Source organism: Podarcis filfolensis, assembly GCF_964270895.1.
Source record: "Podarcis filfolensis genome assembly, chromosome: 5".
Lineage (NCBI taxonomy): Eukaryota > Metazoa > Chordata > Lepidosauria > Squamata > Lacertidae > Podarcis > Podarcis filfolensis.
Window position 1 is genome coordinate 88,724,696 of NC_139608.1, and position 27,014 is coordinate 88,751,709.

General features: G+C 45.9%; 1 protein-coding gene across 4 annotated transcripts; it reads right to left on the bottom strand.

The window, feature by feature from the left end:
- Nucleotides 1–6,589: 6,589 nt before the first annotated feature.
- CXCL12 (C-X-C motif chemokine ligand 12) lies at nt 6,590–27,008 on the bottom strand. Of its 4 annotated transcripts, none has more exons than XR_014548663.1 (5): nt 26,923–27,008; nt 21,187–21,304; nt 15,952–16,038; nt 7,736–10,147; nt 6,590–7,689 (listed from the first exon to the last, which is right to left on the bottom strand). XR_014548663.1 is itself a non-coding variant. In XM_083616081.1 (4 exons), the coding sequence occupies exons 1-4, from the start codon at nt 26,984–26,986 to the stop codon at nt 10,132–10,134; spliced, it is 285 nt and encodes a 94-aa protein (XP_083472207.1). In that variant the 5' UTR covers nt 26,987–27,008; the 3' UTR covers nt 6,590–10,131. The 4 variants fall into 4 exon arrangements, 2 of the variants coding, with proteins under 2 accessions (XP_083472207.1, XP_083472208.1); XR_014548664.1 differs by having other exon boundaries at nt 6,590–7,695; XM_083616081.1 differs by having other exon boundaries at nt 6,590–10,147.
- Between the last annotated feature and the right edge of the window lie 6 nt (nt 27,009–27,014).

Below are 27,014 nucleotides of genomic sequence, written 5' to 3' on the forward strand. Positions count from 1 at the left end.
GGCACATATTTTGGGAGCTTCCAGATGGGATGGGATTGTGGATTTGGCGCTGCCCCTGTACACATTTTCCTCAGGAAACACACAGCATTGTGGTCAACAAAATGCTAATCGGTACTTCTTTCTTCCCAGAGGTGCCACCTTCTGAAGAAGAATGGCAAGACTGGAAGAGGTATCGTCTGGGGGAAAATATGATGGCAATATTATAATGATGGGACATGACAATGGAGTCTACCAACTCCACCTGGTACACAGGCTGAGACCCTACCTGCCCGCGGACTGTCTTGCCAGAGTGGTGCATGCTCTTGTTATCTCCCGCTTGGACTACTGCAATGCGCTCTACGTGGGGCTACCTTTGAAGGTGACCCGGAAACTACAACTAATCCAGAATGCGGCAGCTAGACTGGTGACTGGGGGCGGCCACCGAGACCACATAGCACCGGTCTTGAAAGACCTACATTGGCTCCCAGTACGTTTCCGAGCACAATTCAAAGTGTTGGTGTTGACCTTTAAATCCCTAAATGGCCTCGGCCCAGTATTCCTTGAAGGAGCATCTCCACCCCCATCGTTTGCCCGGACGCTGAGGTCCAGCGCCAAGGGCCTTCTGGTGGTTCCCTCATTGCGAGAAGCAAAGCTACAGGGAACCAGGCAGAGGGCCTTCTCAGTAGTGGCACCCGCCCTGTGGAACACCCCCCCATCAGATGTCAAAGTGATAAACAACTACCTGACATTCAGAAGACATCTTAAGGCAGCCCTGTTCAGGGAAGTTTTTAATGTGTGACATTTTAGTGTCTTTTTGGTCTCTGTGAAAGCCGCCCAGAGTGGCTGGGGAAACCCAGCCAGATGGGTGGGGTACAAATAAATTATTATTATTATTATTATTATTATTATTATTATTATTATTATCATCATCATCATCATCATCATCATCTCACGTGAACAAGAGAAGACAACTTCTAGGACTGACAGATTACCAGAAGGTATACTTCCAAAGACCCTTTTTCTTATGGTAAGAAACACGGACTTAGGAGATGTGTGGAGGTGTGTGCGTCTTATGGAGCAAATGCAGGCTCCATGGCTTCAGCAAAAGCAATGCGAAGCCTCCGAAGCGCAGTGGGAGCAGTCCCGCTGCGCTCCGGAGGCTTCATGTTGCTTTCGTTGAAGCCAAGAGAGTCTCGTTCTCCTGGCTTCAGCGAAAGCAACATGGAGACTCCGAGACTCTCCTGGCTTCAGGAATAGCCACCCGAAGCTCCTGCAGCCAATCAGAAGCCGCGGAAGCCCCATCGGACATTCGGCTTGCAAAATAACGTTCGAAAACTGGAACAGTCACTTCCAGGTTTCGATCGTTCGGAAGCCAAAACGTTTGAGAACAAGGCTATTTGACTTCCAAGGTACAACTCTACTGGGCTGAGGCCATTTAGGGCTTTAAAGATCAGCACCAACACTTTGAATTGTGCTCGGAAACATACCGGGAGCCAATCTAGGTCTTTCAGGACCGGTGTTATATGGTCTCGGTAGCCGCTCCCAGTCACCAGTCTAGCTGCCGCATTCTGGATTAGTTGTGGTTTCTGAGTCACATTCAAAGGCCGCCCCACGTAAAGTGCATTGCAGTAGTCCAAGTGGGAGATAACTAGAGCATGTACCATTCTGGCAAGACAGTGAACAAGTAGTTGGGGTCTTGGCTGGTGTACCATATGGAGCTGGTCAACAGCTGCTCTGGACGCAAACTTCTCAAACAAGGCATTTCATGAATGGCCTTAAAAACAGTTGGTCTCTCACCTCCTGTCCAGTCTCATGTGACCATTCCACCCATGGCTGCTTTCATCAGAGAGGATGGGCAAGAGTCAGGAACACAAAGCAATCAGCCATGCAAGTATCTCGCCCACATTTACAGACCGAAGGAGCTGGGAAGTATCCATAACAAAGACGCACAAAGATGGAAGGACACATCACCATCACCAACAATTGAAGAATGACTATTAAAACTAACAGACTTGGCTGAGATGGCAAAACCGACATGTGTAATCAGAGAAAAGTCATTTGTTAAAGATTGGAAACCTCTCATAGACTTTTGGCACAAGAAAGAAAATGGAATAATGACATTTGGATTTGCGGATTGAAGATAATGTTTGTCTATATAAAGTGGTTTTGTGGGGTTTTATATGGGGTTGGACGACGTGAATACTGTGTTGTTTTTATACAGCAGACAGATGAAGAATCAGAAGTTCTTTACTTTCCGAATCTTACATTTCTATCTTTCTTTTTTAATCTCTTTTCTATTGTTTTCATTACAGTCAAACCTTGGTTCCTGAACGCCTCAGTTTTGGAACGTTTCAGCTCCCGAACGCTGAAAACCCAGAAGAGCCGTATTTTTCGCTCTATAGGACGCACCAGACCATAGGACGCACCTTGTTTTAGAGGGGGAGAACAAGAAAAAAATTTCTCCCCCTCTTTGCTCAGCTCCCCTTCAGCGAAGCGGCAGGAGAAAAGGAGCCCCTTCCATTTCTCTTCCCGCTTGGCTGAAGGGGTGCTGCGCAGCTCTCCCTCTCTGCTGAAGCCAGGAGAGTCTTGTTCTCCTGGCTTCAGCGAAAGGAACCTGAAGCCTACAGAGTGCAGCGGGAACTTGCGCTGCGCTCTGAAGGCTTCAGGCGGCTATCCCTGAAGCCTGGAGAGGGAGAAGGGTCGGTGTGCACTCCAGGCTTCAACAAAAGCAACGCGAAGCCAAGGAGCGCGGAGGGAGCACTCCCTCTGCGCTTCGGAGGCTTCGCGTTGCTATCGCTGAAGCCAAGGAGCCTGCATTCGCTCCATAGGACGCACACACATTTTCGCTTAATTTCTGGAGGGGAAAAAGTGCGTCCTATGGAGCGAAAAATACGGTGTCTTCCGGAATGGATTAAGTTCAAAAACCGAGGTACCACTGTATTATTATTATTTCTTTCTTTCTTTCTTTCTTTCTTTCTTTCTTTCTTTCTTTCTTTCCTCTCCCCTTTTTGTGTTTCTATTGTATCTATATAAAAGTCTTTGCTTGGTTAAAAAACGGAAAAAGATATCAAGTTTTGTATTTTTCTCTATAATCCTTAACAAAGTTTATTTTTAACAAAGAAAGTATCCGTAACAGAACAAGCAGGCCCCTCAGGCACATTAGCTGGCTCCAGAAATCATCCTGAACTAGAATGTATGGGAAGTGATTTTATCTGCATTGTGTTTTGCAAAGCTGTCACGCTGGAACTTCAAGAGCTCCTCTGCACCTCCATGAAGACTAAGAGGTGACCAGTTATGTCTAGGTGGTCTTAGCTGTTTTGCTATGTGCATCTGCTGCGTTAACTGCAGGTGTTGGCAGGTGAGCTGGGCTTGCACAGATGCTGATTTGTGGAGCTATGCAAGTTTCACTGCAGCAACACAATTAGGCCCTGGCAGGCTGGCCAAGTCTATTGAATTAGTTCCCGCAGATTTGTTCCTGAAACAGCAAGCCACATGCATGGAAGGGGCTCACTTATAGAACAGATGTTTGGTTCTGTGGGGAGGCAGAAAAGCTGAGTAAGATTAGGAAGGGAGACCTTAGCCCAAAAGGCTGAGAAGCAACGGATTAAGCTTATCTTGGTTTCGATCCCACTACAAATCAACATTATTCTCTGTTTACATTTACACTGGGAAGCTGAGAAAGGTCTCTCTCCACCCCACGGTCAGTTTGCATTTCTTAGTGCAGAAAGTACTGCTCTGATGTGTAGAGATCTTTCCTATTCTAATTAACTCAAGAGGGTTCTGGAAGCTTCTCTGTGTGAAAAAAGCAAGCAGAAGGTTCGTGATGTTTGGGTTATTCCTTCAGAGAAGCTGAGTACAGCTGGCTTAACCTGGTTCTGTTATCTCTTCTGTCAAGGTCATGCTGACTACAAAAAGAGGCCAGAAGGAGCCTGAGTTTCACCCTTTCTCTTTGTATCTCTTTTCCTTCTAGTGTGGTGTTTTGCTTAGTGTTAAGGTTTTAGACCACCTAGCAGTTCAAAGGATGCGGGTGGCGCTGTGGGTTAAACCACAGAGCCTTGGACTTGTCAATCAGAAGGTCAGCTGTTCGAATCCCCACGACGGGATGAGCTCCCGTTGCTCGGTCGCAGCTCCTGCCAACCTAGCAGTTCAAAAGCACGTCAAAGTGCAAGTAGATAAATAGGTACCGCTCTGGCAGGAAGGTAAACGGCGTTTCCGTGCGCTGCTCTGGTTCGCCAGAAGTGGCTTAGTCATGCTGGCCACATGGCCCGGAAGCTGTACGCTGGCTCCCTCGGCCAATAAAGCGAGATGAGAGCCGCAACCCCAGAGTCGGATACGACTGGACCTAATGGTCAGGGGTCCCTTTACCTTTAGCAGTTCAAAAGCACGTCAAAGTGCAAGTAGATAAATAGGTACCGCTCCGGTGGGAAGGTAAACGGTGTTTCCGTGCGCTGCTCTAGTTCTTCAGAAGTGGCTTAGTCATGCTGGCCACATGACCCGGAAGCCATCTGCGGACAAACGCCAGCTCCCTCTGCCTATAGAGTGAGATGAGCACGCAACCCCAGAGTCGTCTGCAACTGGACCTAACGGTTGGGGTACCTTTACCTTTAAGGTTTTAGACTTATTATAAGTTATTGTAAGTTTAAGTCTGCTGTAACTGGATTCCTTATGGACAGTGCCAATCCTGAATGTGACCATTATGCTCATTTGCCTTCAGTACCAGTAAAGCTCTGCTGGATGAAATATTAATTGCCTCCTGTCTATTTTTTGGGAAATCCTGCCACGTGTTTAAGTTGTTACTCTGCTAACTATACGCTGGATTCTGTTTTGGATCAATACTGAGTAGAATCTCATGACACCCACCTCACACAATCTTGTCTCACACCCTCCAACATTTCTCCGATGGAAATGGGGATATCCTATTCCATACATTTCTCTGATGAAAGCAGAGACGTCCCTTCCAACATTTCTCCGATGAAAATAGGGATATCCTATGGAAAAGCGGGACATTCCAGGATGAAATCAGAAACCGGGAAGACTTCTGTAAATCTGGGACTGTCCCTGGAAAATTGGAACACTTGGAGGGTCTGCAATGTGTGCTCATTATCATTCTTGCTCCTCTTGTCCATGTTCCTTTGTGTTCATATGCACAAGCCCCCTTCAGACATGACAGTGTTCACTCCCCATTGAAATCCGGTTAAATAATATTTGGAATGTGGCTCTGTCGGAACCCCTAACACGCCACAGAACAGTAAGTAAAGGCTCTTCAGGGATAGACACTTTTGGTGGGATTTAGCGTCCTTTCTTTACTTTATAAATGAGACAGAAGATACTTTTATTCCACGCACAACACAAGAATCTCTGTGGAAAGAATGCTTGAATTGATAATGCATAAATCAACATATTGCTTGTGTACTGTGTACTGCGTATGAAAATTATTAAGACAAGTTACTGTAGTTGTATGTTGATCTTGTATTTACATGAAAACCAATAAAAATTATTTGCAGAGGGGAGACATGATGTTGTTCACTACATGGCTACACAATAGCTTTTTTTAATCATGAGGGGAAAGTCCTGCATGTCAGATGTGGCAAAGTGGGTTAGTTGGACCTACTGAATTTCTGCATTTCATAAAGGTGCAGAGCCTGTCTCAAGAGAAAAGGTGGCACCTGTAATTCACTGTACCATCTTGGAGGCTAACAATGGACAGAAAAGTGCTGCAACCTAATGTGTTGTGCCCGGTTACATTTCCCACTTCGGAATAGAACATTCCCTCTCAAAACATGTTTTGATACGGAGAGCTGCTCTGGAAGATGGTTCCCCCATCCCAACAGAGTGGTGCTTCTTTCCACTACAATCCAAATTCCGGCACACCTGGTGCATAGTTTCCGCAACTAATTCTAGCTCCAAAGGAAAGGGATGCTCTGGTGTTAAGGAGAATGGCCTCTGCCTGCTGGACGTTGACAGTAAACAGGTTTGGCAAAGACTTGTTGTCCTCCAGATTTCATTGGATTACAACTCCCATCAGCACCAACCAGCATAACCAAGGGTCAGGGATGATGGGAGTTGTAGTCCAACAACTTCTGAAAGGCACCACATTGACTACCCTTGGCACAGACAACCCAAGCTCCCTACCTAATGGACCCAAGTTAGCTTCAGCTTGGGTTGTTTGCCTAGATTTTTTTGGTGGAGACAGTAGCCAGGTCTCAGATACCGGAGCTTGACTTAGTGTAATATGGCAGCCTTTTGCTGAGGTCCGGAGGGGCAAGGAGCTGGGATGAGAGGGACCAGGTCCAAGTTTTACATCCTCTGCATAGCTGAGGGAAACCAGGTCCCTTAAAATTGCGCCTAGAAGCAGTAACAAGAAGTAATGAATTGTTTAACGAAAGCTGAATGGTTCGTTCACCTCAGAAAAGGCATCTTTGCTGCATGATGGACTGTTCCGCTCTTACAGGCCTTCTGGAAATAGTCTCTTCCCATGGAACATACCCAGCCATACAGGCCTGAGAACCACAGTGAGGGGGGAAACGGAAAGGAGACACTCTTCCACACCATATTTGTTTGCGCCAAAGGAAAAAGAGACATACACTACTTACTGGGAAAAGAGCTGGAATTTGGAATACATTTTTTTATTATGGAAATTACAAGTGCTAACATAATTTGCAAAGACATATAGCAGTTCTCAAAAAAAATATTATTATTTAAAAAAAGCACTGCATGAAATATTGTTATAAAGCTGCCTTTCGGAAGATAAAAGTCTTTTTCACATTATTTGGGAAGATTTGTGGGCATTTGTGTGCAAATACCACACGCGCAGGGAAGTCAGTATAAATTGCATCCAAACCACCCTGAAAAACCAATAAATATCATTAAGCCACTTCCACAAGCAGCGGCTTCCAATCCAGCCGCATTGCAGCTGCTCTGGGGGGAAAAGGTATTTTTAAGTAGTAGACATTTCTCTATATACCACATTAAGAGGCATAGTGATAATTGGACTCTATGTGATAGAAGTGCCTTCGTAGTGTTTCTTAAGCCATATTGGCAGGCCCTAAATAGATGCTGCTGGTCGAGGGGAACTGTTTTGTTCTGCTACCTTTACATCGCCTGGGGTTTAAGTTCTCCATGGTGGTATTTCTACATGTCACCATTCCAGAGGATCTTGGGAGGAGAGAAGCCGTAATGAAGAGAGTAGGTACATTCGCTTCTCTGACTCACAGGTTATCAGCTCCAAATGCCCTTCTGAGGCTTTCCACACACCCCAAGGGGTAAAAAAGTGGGGTAGCTATTTGTTTTGAACCATCTGGAGAGAAGGGCATAACCCCCAACTTTTCTCCGGTGAAAATAGAGACTTCCCCTCTTACATTTCTCTGATGAACATAGGGACATTCTAAGGAAAACCAGGACATTCAGGGATTAAATCAGAAACTGGGTCAGCTTCTGTGAAATGGGGACTGTCCCTGGAGAACAGGGACACTTGTTGGGTCCAGAAGTACCTTCAGAGGGTGCTATTTGGAGTAAAAAGATAAAATGTTCCGTTTCTCTCAGTCCAACATTTCAGGGTTCTTAATAACAAAACCTACAGGGAGCTGGCCTTTCGCTTTACTCAATGGCTACAGACTTTTTCCTGTCATTCAACAGCTTCCCCAAGGAACAGAAATACTGGTTTTGACAAACGCTAATGGCCAAAGATGGGTTCCTTGAGTCAAAGTACGACTCTCTCTTTCAGTGTTCTGCTTCCAAATATATCAATGGGGGGTACCTAGACCAGGTATGATGAATCTTTGGCCCTCCAAGGTGTTGCTGGAGAGCAACTTTCATCCGTCCCAGCCAGCACGGCCAACAATCAGGATCATGGGATTTGTAGTCCAGCAACACGTGGAGGGGCAAAGGTTCACCATCCCTGGTTGAGACTCCTGGGTCCATTCCTGCAGATTCTGAGGTGTCTTTTGAATTCATTTCTCCCCTGATAAATGCATTATCAGCAACAGCAAGAAAGGCAAATTAGTGCAGCTAATAACTGACACAGGCTCCACCTGGACTCGTTATCTATCACTTTCTTATGTTTTAAACATTCATTCATCTTTTTTTAAAAAAGGCACATTTTACAGAAACATATTTTGTCATTTTGCAGTTCCTTAAATACCATGCATTGCTGCCATCTACTTCTAGCTAAAGCCCAGTGTAAAAAATTCTCCTGTGATTTCCTCCCCACATTTATGGGAACCTAATGGTTTCAATGCTACTTTCCATTTCCCCGTGTAGTGTTTTTGTTTTCTTTCCCTCTGAATTTCATTTTCATCCATCATTCGCTTGAGTGTGGGAAAGCTTGTCATTTTACTCCTTCTCTCACTTACAGGACAGGCATGTGAGCAAGGGCCTCCCTAAGTCACCATAACAGGAGGAGCCCATTCGCGCACTGTTTTGCCACATGGAGGGCATTTCAGGGGCAACCCTGAAGTCTCTGCGCCCTGGCAGCATCAGCTGAACAACTGCGTTCTGTGTTGACAGATGGGCTCGAGTGTCAAATGAGGGAGTTGACACAGTAAAACTCAGCTTTCAACCTCTGTCTAAACCGGGTCGTGCTCAGATCAACGCAACTACGTGAATGTGCTAAGCAAGATTCTTTAAACCAATCTGTCAGGAGAAAAGTCACAGGCAGATAAAAGAACAGGTTGGAGGATCGGGAACCTTGTACGCTTGCAGGGGCTTAGCTGGAAACTTTTGTGCTCATCATCTCTCCCTTTGGCAGTGCATAAATACCAGCCGAACCCCCTCATCCGTACAGAGTCCTATGTGCAAGAGAGCTTCTAACATCCATCTATGCCCCAGTTTCACAAGCAACATCTTTCATGTGGCTTCACCTTTGGCACTTTACTCCAAGTAATGGACGAGCAGGATAGCTAACAGACTCCGGGACTAGCCGGAGCTTCTCTTTGGCATCACACATTCAATGAGAAAGGGAGATGCGAGGTCAATCCCAACACTTTTTGGCATATCAGGTAAGTCTCTGGTGCAAATTCAGCTCACAGTGAATCATGCTTTGGAGCGATTCACTAAAAGCAAAGACTGCAGCTGAGCCCATGTTGGACTGGGTTCAGAATCCAGTGCACCCAAGAGATTTCAGACTTTCAGGCACACCAGCAATCTGTGATCCCAACAAATTATCCAGATAATTTTGACACCTGATTGCACATTCATCAGCACATACACACCCCAAGCAGTCTCTAATCTATATGCATAAGCACCCTCACAGTGCACATAACTCCCCTCTGTATGTTCTCTGATATTTAATACATTCTTTTTCCTTTTGGAAACGAGCACTTTTTACCACTTTAATTCACAGGGGGGAGTGGCCTGCTATTCTGAGCACGCGTGAGCCAAAAGCACACAGAAATTTAAACTGCGGCAACTTCTGCAATTGCATGTTCCCCAAAAGTGACACAAACACAGCAGTTACCACACATGAAATCAACTTGTGGCTCACGCATTACAGAGCTCGCGAACTCAGGCCATTTTCCCCTGTGGAAGAAAGATCCAAAAGTCCTATATGTGCTAGTTCAACATTTCTGAAAGAGGAAATTCCTAGGTAGGGTCATTCTTTCAAAACCATCCTTTTTAGACCCTCGTTCATTGGGCTCACAGGAATAGAAATTGTTCACCTGCACATACATGGAATGCATCAATCACTTTTTGTGCAAACTCTGGTGGCTGCAGGATGTCTCAACTTCCACCATAGGTCTGCAGGAAAAAAAGAGTGTTCTCTACAAATGTCAGTGGGACACACACACACACACCCTCATTCCTTTCCATACAAATGAACCACAGTAGATTGTTAACCTGCATGGAAACTTCTGGTAAGTGCCAGGGTTCTGCACAGCAGAAAGGAATCGCCATATACGAAGCGTTTTTAATCTGCTGCTGGCGTCAGTGCTACTACGTGATAAACCAAACTTCACGGAGAGTTCCTGCTACAATCGGCTAGTATCGGCAAAAGGCAAAGGCATTCTGTGCGAACAAGAGGCTCTGGGAAGTGCATGAAGCGCCGCTTTGTGCTGCGTGATAAAAAGAGATGCCCTCATCGCTCCCTAATAGCGGGACCTCTGCTTTCTGGCTTCTACAGTGAGGCATCCTGTGGACAGCTACAATGCTGGCCTCTTACATCTTGAATCTCCTGTTGATAAAGAACAGAGTGAGAGTCTGTTAAGGGAAGGGTCTGAGGGAAGATGGTAGGCCTGTAAGGAAGCAACTGCCAGCTGATCTGGACGCACAGGGCAGCGTATGAGGCCTGCCGAGGACGTGGGCACGCAGCTGCTATTTACAAAGCTTGAAGAAAAAGCCTTTTATGGGGAGACTGCTGTTCTCCAGTTCCAGGGCTTGCTGTGCTCATCTGAAGTCACATAATGAAGGGAACAGTAAAACCAGGACCCTTTTTCAGCCAGAACTCACTGGAACTCAGTTCTGGCACCTCTCAGGTGGGCGCCGTTGCCATTACAGTGGTACCTCGGGTTACATACGCTTCAGGTTACATACGCTTCAGGTTACAGACTCCGCTAACCCAGAAATAGTGCTTCAGGTTAAGAACTTTGCTTCAGGATGAGAACAGAAATCGTGCTCCGGCGGCACGGCAGCAGCAGGATGCCCCATTAGCTAAAGTAGTGCTTCAGGTTAAGAACAGTTTCAGGTTAAGTACGGACCTCCGGAACGAATTAAGTACTTAACCCAAGGTACCACTGTATAAGAGAACACGGTGAGTTCTAGCACCTCTTTTTCTGGAAGAACAGCACTGAGTAGAAGGCAAACAAAACACACCACCAAAGGTATTTCTGTGAGGAGGGAAGCATCATTCCATGGTGTTCTGGAGAGTGTGATTTATCTCGGCGCTGTAAGTGGGCCTGCACGGCAGAAAGCAAAGTGGACACCAGGACAGAGCTGGATATGTCACTGAATAAGGAGTGAGATGCTCCTTAACCTCTATCCCATAAACTAGCGACGTTGTACTGTTGAGGCAGGAGATAGATGGGTGTTTCTGGCCACAGCACCATTTCTTTCTCTTATCTGCATCTCTAGATGTCTGGTTTTAAGACGCCCCCCACTCTGAACATCTTCTAAGGCCAGAATTGGATTTGTGTCCCGGTCCACACCAGGAGCAGGTCAACAGTTGTGTGCAAGGTCTGTGAGGGGGTGTGCGGAAGGGGGCAGCTGCCCATGGGCTTGGGTTGAAACATGAGCTTAGAAAGGGCTCCAAAAGCTGGAGAAAAAAATCAAATGAGCAAAAAACACTAAGCAGGTTCTCGAGGAAGGCACATCCCTGCCTCTCGCCTCCATCGGTGCAGTAAGGAATGGCTAGGCAAGTACGCCTTTGTGACTTACCTGGTTCTTTATGCATGTCTTTCTCTGGAGAAAAAGTCATTCTGAGCAGCAAAACAAGGATCCCTTTGCAGCAAGCTGACCACAAACCATTTCTAGGCAGCCTCTTCTTCATTATATGGGTGCAGAACAAGCCAAACTTTAGGAAGCTGGTGTAATTTACACCTGGGCAAATTATGCTTGGTGTGCCTTGTCGCTGTTCAAAACTCAGCTATAGCTGGCTGAGCTGCCCTGAGTCTGGCAGAGGGAAAACTAAGATATAATTTGACGACCCATCTTGCCAGTACAGTGGTACCTTGGTTCTTGAATTTAATCCGTTCCAGGAGTCCGTTCAACTTCCAAAATGGTTCAAAAACCAAGGCGCGGCTTCTGATTGGCTGCAGGAGCTTCCTGCACCCAATCAGAAGCCACGTCGAACATTCGGCTTCCGAAAAACGTCCGCAAACCAGAACACTCATTTCCAAGTTTGCGGCGTTAGGGAGTCGATTTGTTTGGGAGCTAAGCCATTTTACTACCAAAGTACCACTGTATAGCTTTCACAGCCTTACTCAGCCACGTGACTGAGCTGAAAAAAGGGTTAGCCTCCTCCTGCCTTGCCTGTCACCACCACACTCCCACAAACTGCCACCTTTTCGGGACTTACCGCCATCTTGGCTGAGCCCGATCTGAGCCGAGATGGAAGACTTATGGCAGCTATCTCTGGATGAGCTGAGATGAGACCCACCTATTCTAAAATCTGGTCAACCTGGCAAATCTTGGGTGTTAATCGCTTTCTAAAAAGACTGACGTGAGTTTTTCCCTGGTGCAATCCACACTGACAACAGTGCTGTTCCTCCGAAGATACTCTGCGCTGTTGCTTCTTATTTAACCAGCTTTGTAGACAGCGATGAACAAGAGAGGTACCTTCTTAGGTGAAACCCTTGCTCATTTTTTCTGCCTTACTTTGAACCCAGGAATATGCATTCTCAGGACCAAGTCAAACTGATGAGGGTAGAAGTATCTTGACCGTTTGGGGGAGTTTTGTTTTTTACTTCAGTGCATCCACACGGTCTATGAATTTAGGGGCAGGAGGGAGAAAACCACGTAGGGAATATTATTTTGATGGAGAAAGCATCCCGTGGGGAAAAGGGTTAAGCATCTCTCCCCCCGGCTGCCCCTGCCCATCCTCTGGAAAAGCTGGAAGGCTGTTCACATCTCCCCCATGTCACGTCAAGTTTGGTGGTGGTCCTCAGAATCTGGTTCACGAATCGACTCAGGCAAAACTGAGGCACTTCAGGACAGCACCTGAAACTAAAGTCCCTCATGACAGATGTAGCTTCAAAGGCTCCCTCAAACCCACATCTTTTCTGTGAAACGTCTGGCTTCAACCCAAACAAAGCAATCTCTGGTTACCTGGAGCTCTTATCCTTACCTTCACCATCTCTCTAATTCTTGAAATTTAGAAGATAGGCTTAGTAGAGCGAAAGGCCATTGTTGGGTTTGGGGGTTAAAGCAGCATGTACATTAATAGTGTAGTAGTAGTGGTGCTGGTATATTATTATTATTATTATTATTATTATTATTATTATTATTATTATATTCCATAAAAGGTATCCACAGGTTAGTAAGTTTTAAGTGAGGACCTGATTCCTTATACAGTCGTACCTTGGAAGTCAAATGGAATCCGTTCCGGAAGTCCGTTCCACTTCCAAAACGTTCGAAAACCAAAACGCAGCTTCTGACTGGCTGCAGGAAATCCCTGCAGCCAATCAGAAGCAACAGAAGCCCCATCGGATGTTTGGCTTCCATAAGAACGTTCGAAAACCGAAACAGTCACTTCCGGGTTTCGATGGTTCCGGAGCCAAAACATTCCGAGAACTAGGCTATTTGACTTCCAAGGTATAATGAACTGCAGTACTGGCATGGAACATAACAGCAAAAAATTGCGCACAGCAGCCGACCAGAAGCCAACCCCCTGGGTTTTACGTGAAATTTGCCAGGATGATTTTTACATGAATGAAATCAGAAAATGTTGTTACCCAACCTGCACCTTAGGGATGGGGTCTTAAATCAGTGGCGTGCGGTGAAATTTTTAGCGAGCATCGTGTCTCCCTCCCTAAGCTGGGCAGAAGCTTCCCAGGCTTTGGGAAGAGGGTGTCAGGCTTCTGATAGGATGCTGGAGCCCTGCTGCCGCCTTCCTAAAGCCAGGTGGGGTTTGGGAAGGTGGCGGGAGGGCGGGAACATTTAGGGAACTAGCCTAGTCCCCCTCGTCCACAGACCGCACACCACTGTCTTAAATGGCAACAACAACAACGAAATAAAACTGCCAAGACAGGCAAGTTAAGACAATTTCCATACGGGAAAGAGATCCTGGGCAGAACAATTCCTTGGTTTGCATACCATACTTCATTTTGTCCTACGTTGTAAATTTAAGCACAGTGGAACCTTGGTTCTCAAACTGAACCCGTTCCAGAAGTCCATTCGACTCCCAGAACCGTTTGAAAACCAAGGCGTGGCTTCCGATTGGCTGCAGGCGCTTCCTGCCCTCAAGCGGAAGCCATGTTGGATGTTCGGCTTCCGAAAAACGTTCAAAAACCAGAACACTTACATCCAGGTTTTTGGCGTTCGGGAGACGATTTGTTCATCAACTAAGCCCTTTGAGAACCAAGGTTCCACTGTACTAGTAAGGAGAACCATGACACAACCGAGAGATGGGCATGACTCTGCATTTATTTTATTTTTTTATTGTTTTCGACATTGTCATTGCTGCCTTCCATCCCTAGTAGCGCATGGGAGAGCAGTAAGGAAAAGGTAAGCAGTTAGTGAGCAACGAAAGTTATTTCCTGGCAAGACGCCTTCACTTCACATTGTAACCACATGTTCACCACACATTCAACAAGCAATCTCTGCCTAAGAGATCTTCGGATGGTCTCTCCCGCACACATTCAGACACATACGGACGTGAAATTTAAGCAACTTACAACAGCCCGTCTAAAAAAAGTATTTTATTTCAGAAAAATAAATTTCCAAATACAACTGGGCTTTTGTAATATAAAAAATAGCCGCTTTTATTGCTAGAGTGTGTGTATATAATATATATATATATTTATATATATAGTATGATATGCAATACAATGTTAGTACATGTGAAAAATAGAAACTATTGATAAACCACATTAATATAACTGTAGATATTCATTTAACACTCCTTTACGGGCAAAGCAGCCTTTAAGCTGCCCATAAGCTCGTAGCTGCAATTCAGAGATTATAAACTGATTGACAGGTAACAAGTGTGCTCTGAAATAAGCTTCTTTGGAATGCCATGGAAATTCAGTACTGTGCAGATGGGCAAAATGGGTGTTCAAAACAGGAGCTCAAAAGGGCACTATCCTCCAGGGACAACTTTTGTGCAAGCCCTTTAGAAATTGAGCTTCTGCAAGGGCTCCTGGTGGATTGCACTAAACCTTTCCAACAGGCCACATTCACACGAGATAATTTCTCCGGAGCCTGTCTTGACCACAGGTACAACCTGGGCCCAAACATTACTGGTAAAAATGAAAATCTTTCAGGTGTCCCTTAAATCAGAAATCAACTGGTCACAGGAGCAGTTGAGGGCGGAATCCCAGGAGAGCTCAGTAAAAGCTTCCATGCTTAGTCCAGGGGCAAGCTGGACTATGCAAAGGATTCGAGAAAGCTTGTTTGAGGTGGACAGCACTGCAGCCCTGATCTCAAACTCTTGGTTGATTGGCTGAAGGCTGCAGTAACAATTTATCAAGGGCCAAGAATACAATCCTGATCCATAACTGATAGATCACATTTGCAGTATGCCTTCTAATTCAAATAGAGCATTCTAATTGTTGATAGTGGTCTGCGGGGCCTCAGTGGCTCAATCATCCCTGCATTATCCGGACCCAATCCCAGAGAAGAGAGGAGACGAAAAGAGAAGCAGTGTCAATAAACCTCAAGCAGAGAACTATGAGCTTGTGAGTATGGTTTAATGAAAAGCTGTGATGTTACAATAAAGGTGAGAGCGGGAAAAGATTTGGCTTGCCCTGAACCTAGTGGCTGCCTCAAACATTCCCCCTATATTTACCTCACTTAGAATATTTGTCAAACGCCAGAGGAGCCCCTTTAATTCCCTTTTGCCTATAGGGTTAGGTCTGCAGTGTCAACAAAGAAGTTCAGATCTGTTGCAAAGGTACTGAATGCCACAACCCGGGCTGCTGCCCAAGCCCACCATGGCACCCCTCTCTCTGCAACACATGGCTCATGGATCAGTTTAGGAGTAGTGCTTATCTAATGTGCAATCAATCGTCAGCGTTCGGATACCACAGGCTGGGTCAATCAACGCGTTCAAACCGGGGAGCGAAGTGAAGGAATTAATGTTGATTGTCAGAATTGCCTGAGGGACGCGGAACAAACGTGGCCTCGTTGGGACCCAATCAGCAAGGATCTCTCTGGCCCCAAATACCGAAATCTCTTAAAACGCCCCAAATGAGAGCAAGGCCTGTTTTCAATGAAAACTCGATCCATCTTGGTTAGACCTAGCCATCAGCACGTTTTTTTGTTTTGCTTTTTTGTTTTGTTTTACCCAGGGTGCGTTTAGGTTTAAGTCCTTTCACGGCTTACTTGTGCAGGTATTTCTCCAGGTACTCTTGAATCCACCTTAACTTGGGATCGACGCAGATCTGTTTGCTGCTGTTTTTCAGTCTTGCGCTGTTTTAAAAAAGGAGGGGCGGAGAGGGAGGAATTTCAGAATAAGTAAGAGAATGAAAACCCTGAGCAAGAGAAGGCACTATTGAATTTTGTTGGGTTCAACTCCTGGACGAGACCCAATGAAGTACCATTTTTTTTGCTCTATAAGACTCACTTTTTCCCTCCTAAAAAGTAAGGGGAAATGTGTGTGCGTCTTATGGAGCGAATGCAGGCTGCGCAGCTATCCCAGAAGCCAGAACAGCAAGAGGGATTGCTGCTTTCACTGCGCAGCGATCCCTCTTGTTGTTCTGGCTTCTGAGATTCAGAATATATTTTTTTCTTGTTTTCCTCATCCAAAAACTAGGTGTGCCTTGTGGTCTGGTGCGTCTTATAGAGCGAAAAATACGGCACATTATCCTTTTTACATTATGCAGTAGGCAGCTAGTAAAAGAAAATTTCAGTGGTGGTGAAATCAGCCAGTACAATGACAAAAAAGCGCCACACTGAATATTTCTACAGAAAACCTTTAAGCATTTTCACAGACCACAAGGAAAAGGCCCTCTGCTGTGCTCATACTAGTTAGGGCTAGAAGAGAGCTAGAAATCTAAACCATTCCATCTTTAATTGGGATGGTTTCCTTTCAGAAAGCTGCAGAATCATATTGATTTCCATAGGCTTGATTCCGATAACTGCTTGTTTTGAAGCAATCTCAGTAAGATACAGTACATTGTCCGATTGGCAGTTTTTCACTTTTTCGGAGGAAATAAGAGCAGACTTTTATTTCCAAGTAAAATTTTTCTTCACAAAGCCGTTCAAATAAATGGCAATTTTCTTAAAAGAGTTGCTACTAAGGGACCAGAGAATCATTCTGGGAACAAGTGGAACATGTCCATGATCCAGCTAATATTCCCTCTTGCAAACCCTTGTAATATTTTAAATAAAGACTTTTGTGATTTGATTTGCATTTAGAGCATGGATGTTTGTCATCATTGTAGATTTTTACGCAAAATTTGAATTTCAGGTTCACACAGATGGTTAAATACTGATCACCACACCGATTGCTGTACATGATGGAGACATCAACCCTGTTTTAAATATATGTATGCTTTTAACACACGTTTTGTAATAGTATAAAATTACTCCTTCTTTCAAGAAATGTGTAGCTTTTCTCCTCTTAACAGGAGACTAAAGTCTTTTTTAATATTAAGGATGGAATATCTTAGTCATAGATATTTTCATTAAATGTGAAAGGACTGATTAACAGCTGGTTTGACAGCAGCATAAATTTTGGAGTTGACAGCACATACATGTTTTGTTTTGTGAGTACCAGGTCCTCATTCCAGGGACAGAACTGCTTTTTGATCAATCCACACATAACTTTGGGACCCCTCTTTCAATACACACCTACCCTGGCTCTTTGAAGGTCTGAAGTTTCATTGTTACGCCTTTCAAATGAAGGGATCCCAAGGTATATATATAGACATCCTTTGAAACACCGAGTTGTGTTTACTTGCACAGTGATTTGGGATGGAGCGTTTTAAAAACGGTTATATGTAAAACTTTTAAAAATGAAAATATGCCCCAAATTCCCCATCCAACTATGCGAAGCACAACGCCATATAGAAGGTCCTATTGTTTTGATTTTCATGAACAAACGGTGCCAGATAGAAGGAAATCTGTACTTGATAAATAAACAGGCGTCAGAATCCGTCGCCAGGCTCCTTATGCTACCCAGACCACCAACCCACAATGCAATTAGCTGGCTGAAGTAAAACCAATAAATAGTTTTCTTTCATTGGAGATGAGAAACTTCTGTTATGACAAGCTTAATTGGGTGTGTCCCCTTAAGCTGAGGGAAATGGTAGATACACCAAGATAAATAGTGCCGGCAACCTGGTGTGAACCAACCATGACTCTGATGCAACAACTATCTCTCTCTCCCAACGGAGGTAATCTCTTAGGCCAGGCTTTCTCAACCTCTGCCCTCCAGATGTTTTTGGCCTACAACTCCCATGATCCCTAGCTAGCAGGACCAGTGGTCAGGGATGATGGGAATTGTAGTCCCAAAACATCTGGAGGGCTGAGGTTGAGGAAGCCTGTCTTAAGCTGACCAGAGCTGTTTTCGGTGACAAAGTCACGCATGGGTGTAGCTCATATCATCCCTGACCAAATTGACCAAGCTGGCTGGGACTGATGGAAGTTGGGAGTCCAACATGATCTTGAGGTCACCAGATTGATTATCCCTGGTCTACCTCATCAGTTATATCCAGCTGCCACTCGCTCAAGCCAGCTGCTGAATTAGGGGAAATTTGTAACTAGTCAGGAGTGGTTGTAATACTCTGGTTCCAAATAGGTTTACCGAAGGAGATGTTGGTCTACCACGTCCTAAAGGCAGCCAGGACCAACCCTCTCTCAAAGAGACCTTATTATCTCCCAGAGGATGTAACTAGCCATGATGGGCAACAATCACACGCAAGAGGCCGGGCAAATCTCTCCAAGCATCTTGTCTACATCCTCAGGCTGCCAAAACTGAAACATCCAAGAAACCTGGACCAGTCAGTGCTTTGGGCACACCTGTACTGGCAAGGATGGAGTGGGTGGAAGAAGGACTTCATCTCTCCTGATGGGTTTAACAGAAGCAGGTTCCAAAATACCTGGAAGAGCTCTGCTGGACAACTTTGAAGATGCAATGGTGGCAAAAAGTGTTGCTTTCTTGTTACCATCCCCGCAACAGAGTACACTTGAGCTCATACCTATGTTCGGCTCGTCTCCAGGCACCTAGAAGTGTCTTTAACTGGGGGGGGGGCTCTAGGAAGTCCAGTATTTAGAAAAGGCCCCCGCTGTACTGAATATAATTGTAAAACAACCGGAAGCTCTGCTCCCAAGGCCCAGCAAGTCAGGGGTTACAGCCCTGGAGCTACAGTTCTTCCTCTCCTCTATCAAACAACCTTGAATGCAATGGGAATTTTGTTTCATTGTTTTACCTGCCCTCCCCTCCAGCTGCCCTGGTTAAACTTAGGGGGGGGCAGGCAGTCTTTCCAGGAGTCATGCAAAACATTTGAGATGCTTCTTCACTCTTTTCACCTGCTTAAGGCATGGCCAAACTTGGCCCTCCAGCTGCTTTGGGACTACAATTCCCATCATCCCTGCCCAGTGGTCCTGTTAGCTTGGGATGATGGGAGTTGTAGTCCCAAAACAACTGAAGGGCCAAGTTTGGCCATGCCTGGCTTAAGGGGACACACCCAAAATCTAAAAAGAACCACCTTCTTCTACAAGGCTGACAATTTCTGTTTAAAACTAGCAAAATCCAACCCATGTTTGGTGCCTTGGAGTGGAACAGCTTACTAGCCCATCTCCGACACTGAATAAATTCATCGTTATTGTTCGAATAAAATTTAGGCATTTCTGCCTTTACAGATAATAGTTATGCTTAGCAGATAACACATTGGGCACAATGTACTACCTTTTCTTTTCTTTTAATTAAATCGAATTTAATACAGCTTCCGCCAAAAATCCCCCACATAGCATTAAGATTATAACAACATTTTACATAATCTGATGGCGTTAACGGTCTATATAGGCTTTCCACAGACATGTTTGCACAACCGGGTGGGATAAATTTGCTAACTGCTTCCCTTACGTATGAAAAGAAAGGGGGACCAGGTTCCATCAAAGGTGTTTCTCTTTTTAACACTTTTCCCTGCCCTTTCTGGCGATTTTAAGTGGTGAGCCCAGTCCTTAGAACCAAAAATAATGAACTTCTATAGTTTGGTGCATTGCCTAAAGTGGTCACAGGGAGGCAGGCAAACAGGCTGTGCCCTGTATCAGAACTTCTCAGCCTGCGTAGATCTCATTTTAGTTAAAAGAAAAATAGGCAAATGATTGTTCTTTTTTAAAAAAGGGGAGGGCATATTGAAGTTCTTCCAGATCCCCTCTGCTTCTGTCTCTGCTCACCCCTTCCCAGCTGCCATTCAAGTTTCCTCTTAATTTCCACTTAAGCACAAAGAGGTTCTTAGACCTAAGCCCACTCTCTGCGGCTGGGCTAGACAAAGAAGCAAAGAGTCATGTTTCACTGAGAATGTTTCTCAAATTGGACTCTTTATCATGCAAAACAAGCAATACAATTGGTTTAACATGTTTTCCCTGCTTAAAGTGAGTGGCATGTGCCCAAGGCCAAGATAAATATCTCAGGGATAAGAATGCAACTACCAGTAAATAAATTTATTTATTTTCAGCATTTCCATCTAGCCACAACTGCAGTACAATATACCAGCTGTGGGGAACCTTTGACTTTCCCTGTCGATTAGCCGTGTTGCCGGGAGTTGTAGTTCAGCAACACCTAGTGGGACTAAGGTTCCCACACCTGCATTATACCAAACAGTTTTTCATCCAGTACAAAATTATCTTTCGCATCTGAAAAATCGCAGGATAGGCATATTCTCCCCGCCACATATTAACCCAATTATGAATTAATTAACTAGGCTAATAACAACAAAAAAACCTATTGTCGGTTCTAACCCTTACAAAATATTTTGAGAAGGTACAGCAAGTCTACGTTTGCACACAAATTTAACAATACAGTGGTACCTCGGTTTTTGAACGTTATCCGTTCCGGAAGACCGTTTGAGTCCCGAAACGTTCGGAAAACAAGGCGCAAAGGGCAGCCGGCAAATTTAGTAGAGAAAATTGAGAAAAATAACATATGCACTCAGCGGAAACCGTTCGACTTCCGAGGCGTGTTCGAAAGCGGAAGCATTTACTCCGGGTTTACAATGTTCGAAGACCGAAACGTTCGTCAACGGAGACGTCTGAAAACCAAGGTACCATTGTATTTGGAAATCGTTTCTATAAGTACCCTATTAGATTAAGGTCCGGTTAACTACAATAATGATTTCACCCCCTCTCTTTTTGTAATGTACACAATATATTTTTATGTTGCCATTGTTGTTCTGTTTTGTTTTCTACATTTCTTGTTTCCCATTCTTTTCTGTGTTTTGTCTTACTCTGTGCATTTGCGATTTGCGATTTATGTCAATAAAGAATATAATATTTTTTAAAAAAAAAAAGTTTACAAGAGAGAGAGAGAAAAGAAGGCATTTGTCCTGTGCCAGCAGCACTTGTTCCAGAGGCAACAGCGTGCAATAGGGGGAAAAAGGGGGTCAAACTTACATGATCTGCAGAGAACAGCCGGGGACAGTCAAGATCTTGAGGTGCTTCACATGGGATTTGGCTACATTGCTCTCAAAATATCTGCATGGGCAGCGGTAAGTCAGGCTGATGGGCTTCCCTGGAGGGTGGCATAAAGAAAAGGATTTAGATGGCCAGGGCTGACACCAAGACCACCTCGCAGGGCAGATTTAAGGGGAGGAGAGGAGGGACGACTTCTTCCTGGCATTTTTAACACTTTTGCCAAGCCGCAGGGGGCCCCAGCCTCTTCAGTTCTCATTTCAGCTTTTAATCCCGGTGTTTGTGGGTTTTAGAAGGCGAAATGGGGCGCGAAACTGGAACCTCAGAAATGGAGAAGCGCTTTTCTTTCTTTAAAAAAGGAGCCAGCTAATTGTCCCAAGTGGCTGGGGGCAATTAAGCAAGATAAAGGCTGCAAATGGAAAGCCCTTGGCCCCTGCAATGTTATTCCTGCCAAAGGATTTGACCTGAGGCCAAATGCAAAGGCAGACAGGAGAAGAAAGGAGGCCCTCAGCTCTGCAAAGCCAAACAACACCCCCCCAATAACCCCAGGGATTGCAAGCAGAGAGAGGGAGAAGGGAGCCGAGCCTTTTGGGCTACCCAAGGACTGGCCCAGATGTGGCTCTTCGAAGTCCAGTTGCTTTTGCAACTGTGGAATAATCCTATGGTAATTATGGGGCGCCAGGTCTCACAGTAAAGCGTAATTCAGGTACTTGATGGCCACTCTTTCTAGCCAGATGCAAATCCAAAGGTGTGGGGAGAAAGGAGATGATAATTTCTGCAGATTCCCCCCACTGAATTTGCTCCAAAGAACCCTCCAGAGCTGCGAAGGCGTCAGGAGAAGGAGCCCATGAAAACCACCTCTCCCATTTTTAGCAAAACAGCGGTACCTCTGGTTACGTTCTTAATTCGTTCCGGAGGTCCGTTCTTAACCTGAAACTGTTCTTAACCTGAAGCACCACTTTAGCTAATGGGGCCTCCCGCTGCCACTGCCCCGCCAGAGCACAATTTTTGTTCTCATCCTGAAGCAAAGTTCTTAACCTGAGGCATTATTTCTGGGTTAGCAGAGTCTGTAACCTGAAGCGTATGTAACCTGAAGCGTATGTAACCTGAGGTACCACTGTACATATTCAACACAATGATTCCTGAATGTGTGTTTGCGTTCTTTTTATTTATTTCAAAAAAATTATGCACTGCTTGATCATTCAAAAAAAAAAAATTCTCAAAGTGGTTCTTGTTCATTCAGATGAACACACTCAACAGCACAGGTTTCTTCCAAGTAATTTTCAAAACACAGAAAACTCAACTCTTGGGTACGATAAGACTATCAGACAGCTGACAGAATCTTCACGTAAAGCAATAGTCAGCATCTGTGGAAATGCTATTTAAATCCCCTAAGAACAAAACAAAATCCCAGCAAATTCACCCTTGTTTGCCGCTTCTCAAGGTGTGTGTTACCTTCTCCCTCTATAGCCCTAAGGTGACAGGTGCTCAAAAACCAGGCTAATGCTGTAAAAAAAAAGTCTGTATTTTATTACTTCCACTCTCCTGCAATCAGGTATTTCCACCTCCCCGAGTGATCATGCAGTCCCTTTCAAAAGTAACTGCAATTCCAAACTCTCAGTTAGGAACTGAATTCTTTACATTTAGAATCCACTGGGCCTCTCTTTCCCACGAATAAGTGGTCATTCTGCCCATTTATTATTATTTTCCTAGTTTCCCCAAGACAAAAATCTGTTGATTTATTATTGTGTCTGGGAAAATGTTCAACCGGTGGGTCTGCCAGTCAATTATTTATTTATTCTGCGTTTGTGTTCGCCCACCTACTTCTTAGAAACTGGTGTTTTTTAACAATCTGCAGTTTACATATAACAATTTACAAATTCTACGTATCACATGCCAATGGTTGCCTGTTGTAAAGTCCCTAGGGTTAGACGTTTTCTTGCCCAACACAGGATTATAAAACTCCCAACAATTCTTGCAGGGAAATCTCTGCCTTCAGGGGGACAAGAAGGGTGATTTTTCCAGGTTAAGACCTACAACCTATCTGATTTACAACAGTAAATTTACGACAGTAAGTCGGATTGTACTGGCAGATCTCTGAATGATTTGCAGGCCGGCAAGGCTTTCAGGTCCCTATTCCTTAAAGGTTCGAAAGTGACCCCACTCATTGTACTAGTGAAGTGTTGAGATAACCAGAAGCAGTTTTGGTTTTTTTGTATGGAAGGAAGTATTCAATGTTGTGTACATGACTAGTCCCTGAGCTCAGAAGTCTTAAAATTCTATTTCTTTTGCACCTAACTATGGTTGGAAGATCTTGGGTTAGAAACAAAGCCTCAGATTTGCCCATCTCCATTTTACAGTATGTATTACTGTGTACAAACAGGTTTTTAATGTTCCCAGTCCTTTAGTAAATAAATAACTGTCTGTCCCTGCAGGCTGGTATATCTCTCAATAAACTCCACCGCTGGTTAATCCTCTTCTCAGTTAACAGTAGAGAGGAAAACAAGGGAGGAACTCATCCTATGTATGTATGTGTCCCTTTCTGCATGCCTGATAGCTTGGTGTTGGGGGATTTTGACCAGAGACAAAGCTCTGGTCGCAGAAAGCACGAGACCCTCTTCTCCCGGTCCTAGATCCCGAGTCCAAATTAGGACGCCACGTACCCTCCTGCATCTGCTGTTAGCAAAAAAACATCAGGGGATCCATTCACAAATGTTCTGCATCAGTGACACGTAAGTTAGAGCACAATGTGAGGGTTTGGGGAGGGCAAGTATAGAGGGCTACTCCTATCATGTGATTCTGAAGTTGCACAAACCAATGAAAGACAGCTAAATGAGATATCTTCCATAAAGAGAAGGTTGAAAGTATACCAAAACGCAGTACAAAGGAAAATGAAATAAAGAGAGATGATGAAGCTGCAAAGAGGTAGAGGGAAGTCAATTAATCGTAGCATGGAAATGCACAAGTTTAGAAGAGTAAATAGATGATGTACGTAAACGAAGAAGAAAAAATGGTGTATATCTGTAATTTTTAAAATGCAATGAAAATCGATTTTAAAAAATGAAGTTGCACAGACCAAACAAATATCTGTAGTTGCCCCTCTAGTGAGGCTTTCACCTGAGGATGCAGAAAAAACGGGGAGCTAATCTGGCTGGCCCTGCCCGCAACACCCCCTCCCCGCAATTGCGGGCACAGACTTTGGCACTTAGCTGCAGGTTTGAAGGAGTATATCCTTTGCACATGCTTAGCTGAATCTTGCCTGTGTTCGAGATCCAGGATGCCAGGGGGCTTCTAACCATCTTCAGCTTAAATGCAGGAACCCCCCCTCCAGGTGTCCTTTAAATTGCATGGCTGCAAATTTCTAAGCTGGTTTTTTTAGTACAGTGGTACCTCTGGTTAAGTACTTAATTTGTTCCGCGGGTCCGTTCTTAACCTGAAACTGTTCTTAACCTGAAGAACCACTTTGGCTAATGGGGTCTCCCACTGCCACTGCCCCGCCAGAGCACAATTTTTGTTCTCATCCTGAAGCAAAGTTCTTAACCTGAGGCATTATTTCTGGGTTAGCGGAGTCTGTAACCTGAAATGTATGTAACCTGAAGTGTATGTAACCTAAGGTACCACTGTATTGCATTTTTGCATTGTTGTAGCCGCCCTGGGGAAGAAATCCAACAAGGGTAACCCTGAAGAGGGCTTAAAAGCCTTCGGTCCACAATCTCTGTTTGTCCCCCTAACTTTTCCAAGCGAGGATATTGTGGCTTCAAGTGACAAAGGATGAGGGACTCATTCAGGGTTCTGCACCTCCTGCCCAGCTCTGCCTACACTGACTCTTCTAGAATCGTAGAATTGTAGACTTGGAAAGGGCCCAAAGAGTCCAACCCCCCCCCCCATGCAGCTTGGCTGAAAGCAAAGCAAGGAGACTCTCCAGTTGACTGCCCCTTGCGGTAGGGGTTCCCTCTTTCCCCAAGAGCTGGCCAGGTATGCAAGAACAAAGGCAAAGAAAGAAGGCAAAAGCAGCTATTGCCTGTGTTTTTCCAGAGCTGCAAAGGATGGCTCTCAAGCCTTAGCTTGTATGGAGAGGAGTATCTCCAAAAGGAAATCATGGCAAGCTCCTCAGCCCCTGGGTAGCAGCAGGTGAGGGCACCAAGAAGCTACTGAATATAAATCAACCCGTAAAATGTGGATATTTCTCAAACCAAAAGAGCAGCGGGAACAGTCAAGCAGAGCAAGAGATTAGGCTCCATCATTCGGAGCAGGAACCAGGATGCTCAAGAGATGCTGATGCAGCCATCACCTGGGTGGATTTCGTTGATTCAAAGGATTTTGAGCACCTAGTTTACCCTTCACAGAGCTACAATTCCCAGCAGCCCTTAACGGTGCCCAGAATTATTTGAGGGGGAGAAATGAGCTTGCATTGAGCTCAGAAGCTTGAAAGCAGCCTCAGATTGCAGGAGGGAGCGTGGAAGGAATTTATAGCATAAGCTGCAAACGGGCTGCAACCCCCGACGTGGGTGCAAGTGTCCAAATTTGGCATCACTGCCTGGACTGGGCTGCGGGTCTCGTAGGCGACTGTGCAGCCCGGGAGGGGAGAGCAGCTTCGAGTGGAGAGAGATGCAAGGGTCGTGCGGCCGCCTACCCCGTCGGTTCCCCGGCTTTGCTGGATGAAGGCGCAGGTGCGCAGGGCTCGGCCTTTCCACCTCCCGGAGAAAAAGGGCCTCCTCTTTGCGCGGAAGGGAAGGGAAGAGGGCTTCGCGCAGCAGCCGCGCCGTCGAGGTGCCTGATCCCAGGCAACCTGTCCGCTGGCGGTGGCGTCGAAGTCCAGAGAGGGGCTACCAGGATGCGGGAGAAAGCGGGGAGGCGGAGAAAAGAAAACCCAACTCTCTCTCCGCTTGAGCCTTCGCGTACAAGAAAGAGAAGCGCCCGAGGGCGAAGATTCAGCCCTTCGACGGCGGGAGGAAGCGGCGCTCGGCGCTCCCTCTACGCCGGAGAGAAGGCGAGCGAGGAGCAAGACTTGACCCTACAAGTCCCTGCATCCTCTTTGGGAACCACTCCATAGTCTTTTGAGCGGTTTTACTCGGGAGCAAGTGGGTTGGCTTTTTTGTGGGTTGGGGAGAGTCGTGCATAGCAACTTTCCCGCGGGACCCCCCTCTCCGTTTCCTTCGCATTCCTCATTCTGGACTGACAAGCCGTCTGCAAGCATCTTTGGGGAAAGTTCGACAGTCCCGCCGCGTTTGCTGCTTTCGAGGGGAAAAGGGCGCAAAAACGGGTTCAGGAGCTGCCCGCCGCCCATCGGACTTCGCTCTGGCTTCGGCTACAAAACGGGGGTGGGTGGGTATAGAAAAAGCCCGCACTTGACGGCAGAGCAACGGACGGGTAAATGGGCAAACCCCAGCCTTACTGAACGTTGGGATCCATCGCAAAATGGATCACCCCGCTCGCTGCTCTGGAACAGGAATCCGCCACCGACACCCTCCCTGCCTCCCGCTTCTCTCCGCTAGCCAAGGGTGCCCCCCGACGGAGCAGCCCCAGGAACACCTGCGAGGAGCCCCGACAGCCCTGGGCTGGGGGTCCAGCCGCCTCCGCTCCTCTCTCCTGCTTTTGTCTGCCGGGCGCCCTCGGCCGGGACTGGCCTCCCCGCGACGGCGCTGGAGTTCAAGCGGAGGGCGCGCGCTCCCGTCGGCCTCCGACGGGGCGGAGGGCGGCGAGCCGTCCAGCACTTACCGTCGGCGGCGCGGAGGGTCCCGAGGAGCAGCAGCAAGGCGAGGAAGGCGGCTTTGCTGTCCATGGCGGCGGCTGGTCTGGACTCGGAGCCG

Bases quoted from the DNA above. Each gene is read 5' to 3' on its own strand.
- CXCL12 (XM_083616081.1), bottom strand. From the start codon at position 26,986: ATGGACAGCAAAGCCGCCTTCCTCGCCTTGCTGCTGCTCCTCGGGACC. The intron at 21,305-26,922 runs GTAAGTGCTGGA...GCCACCCTCCAG, and splicing joins GACCCTCCGCGCCGCCGACG to GGAAGCCCATCAGCCTGACT. The intron at 16,039-21,186 runs GTAAGTTTGACC...TTTTTAAAACAG, and splicing joins GGCTGTTCTCTGCAGATCAT to CGCAAGACTGAAAAACAGCA.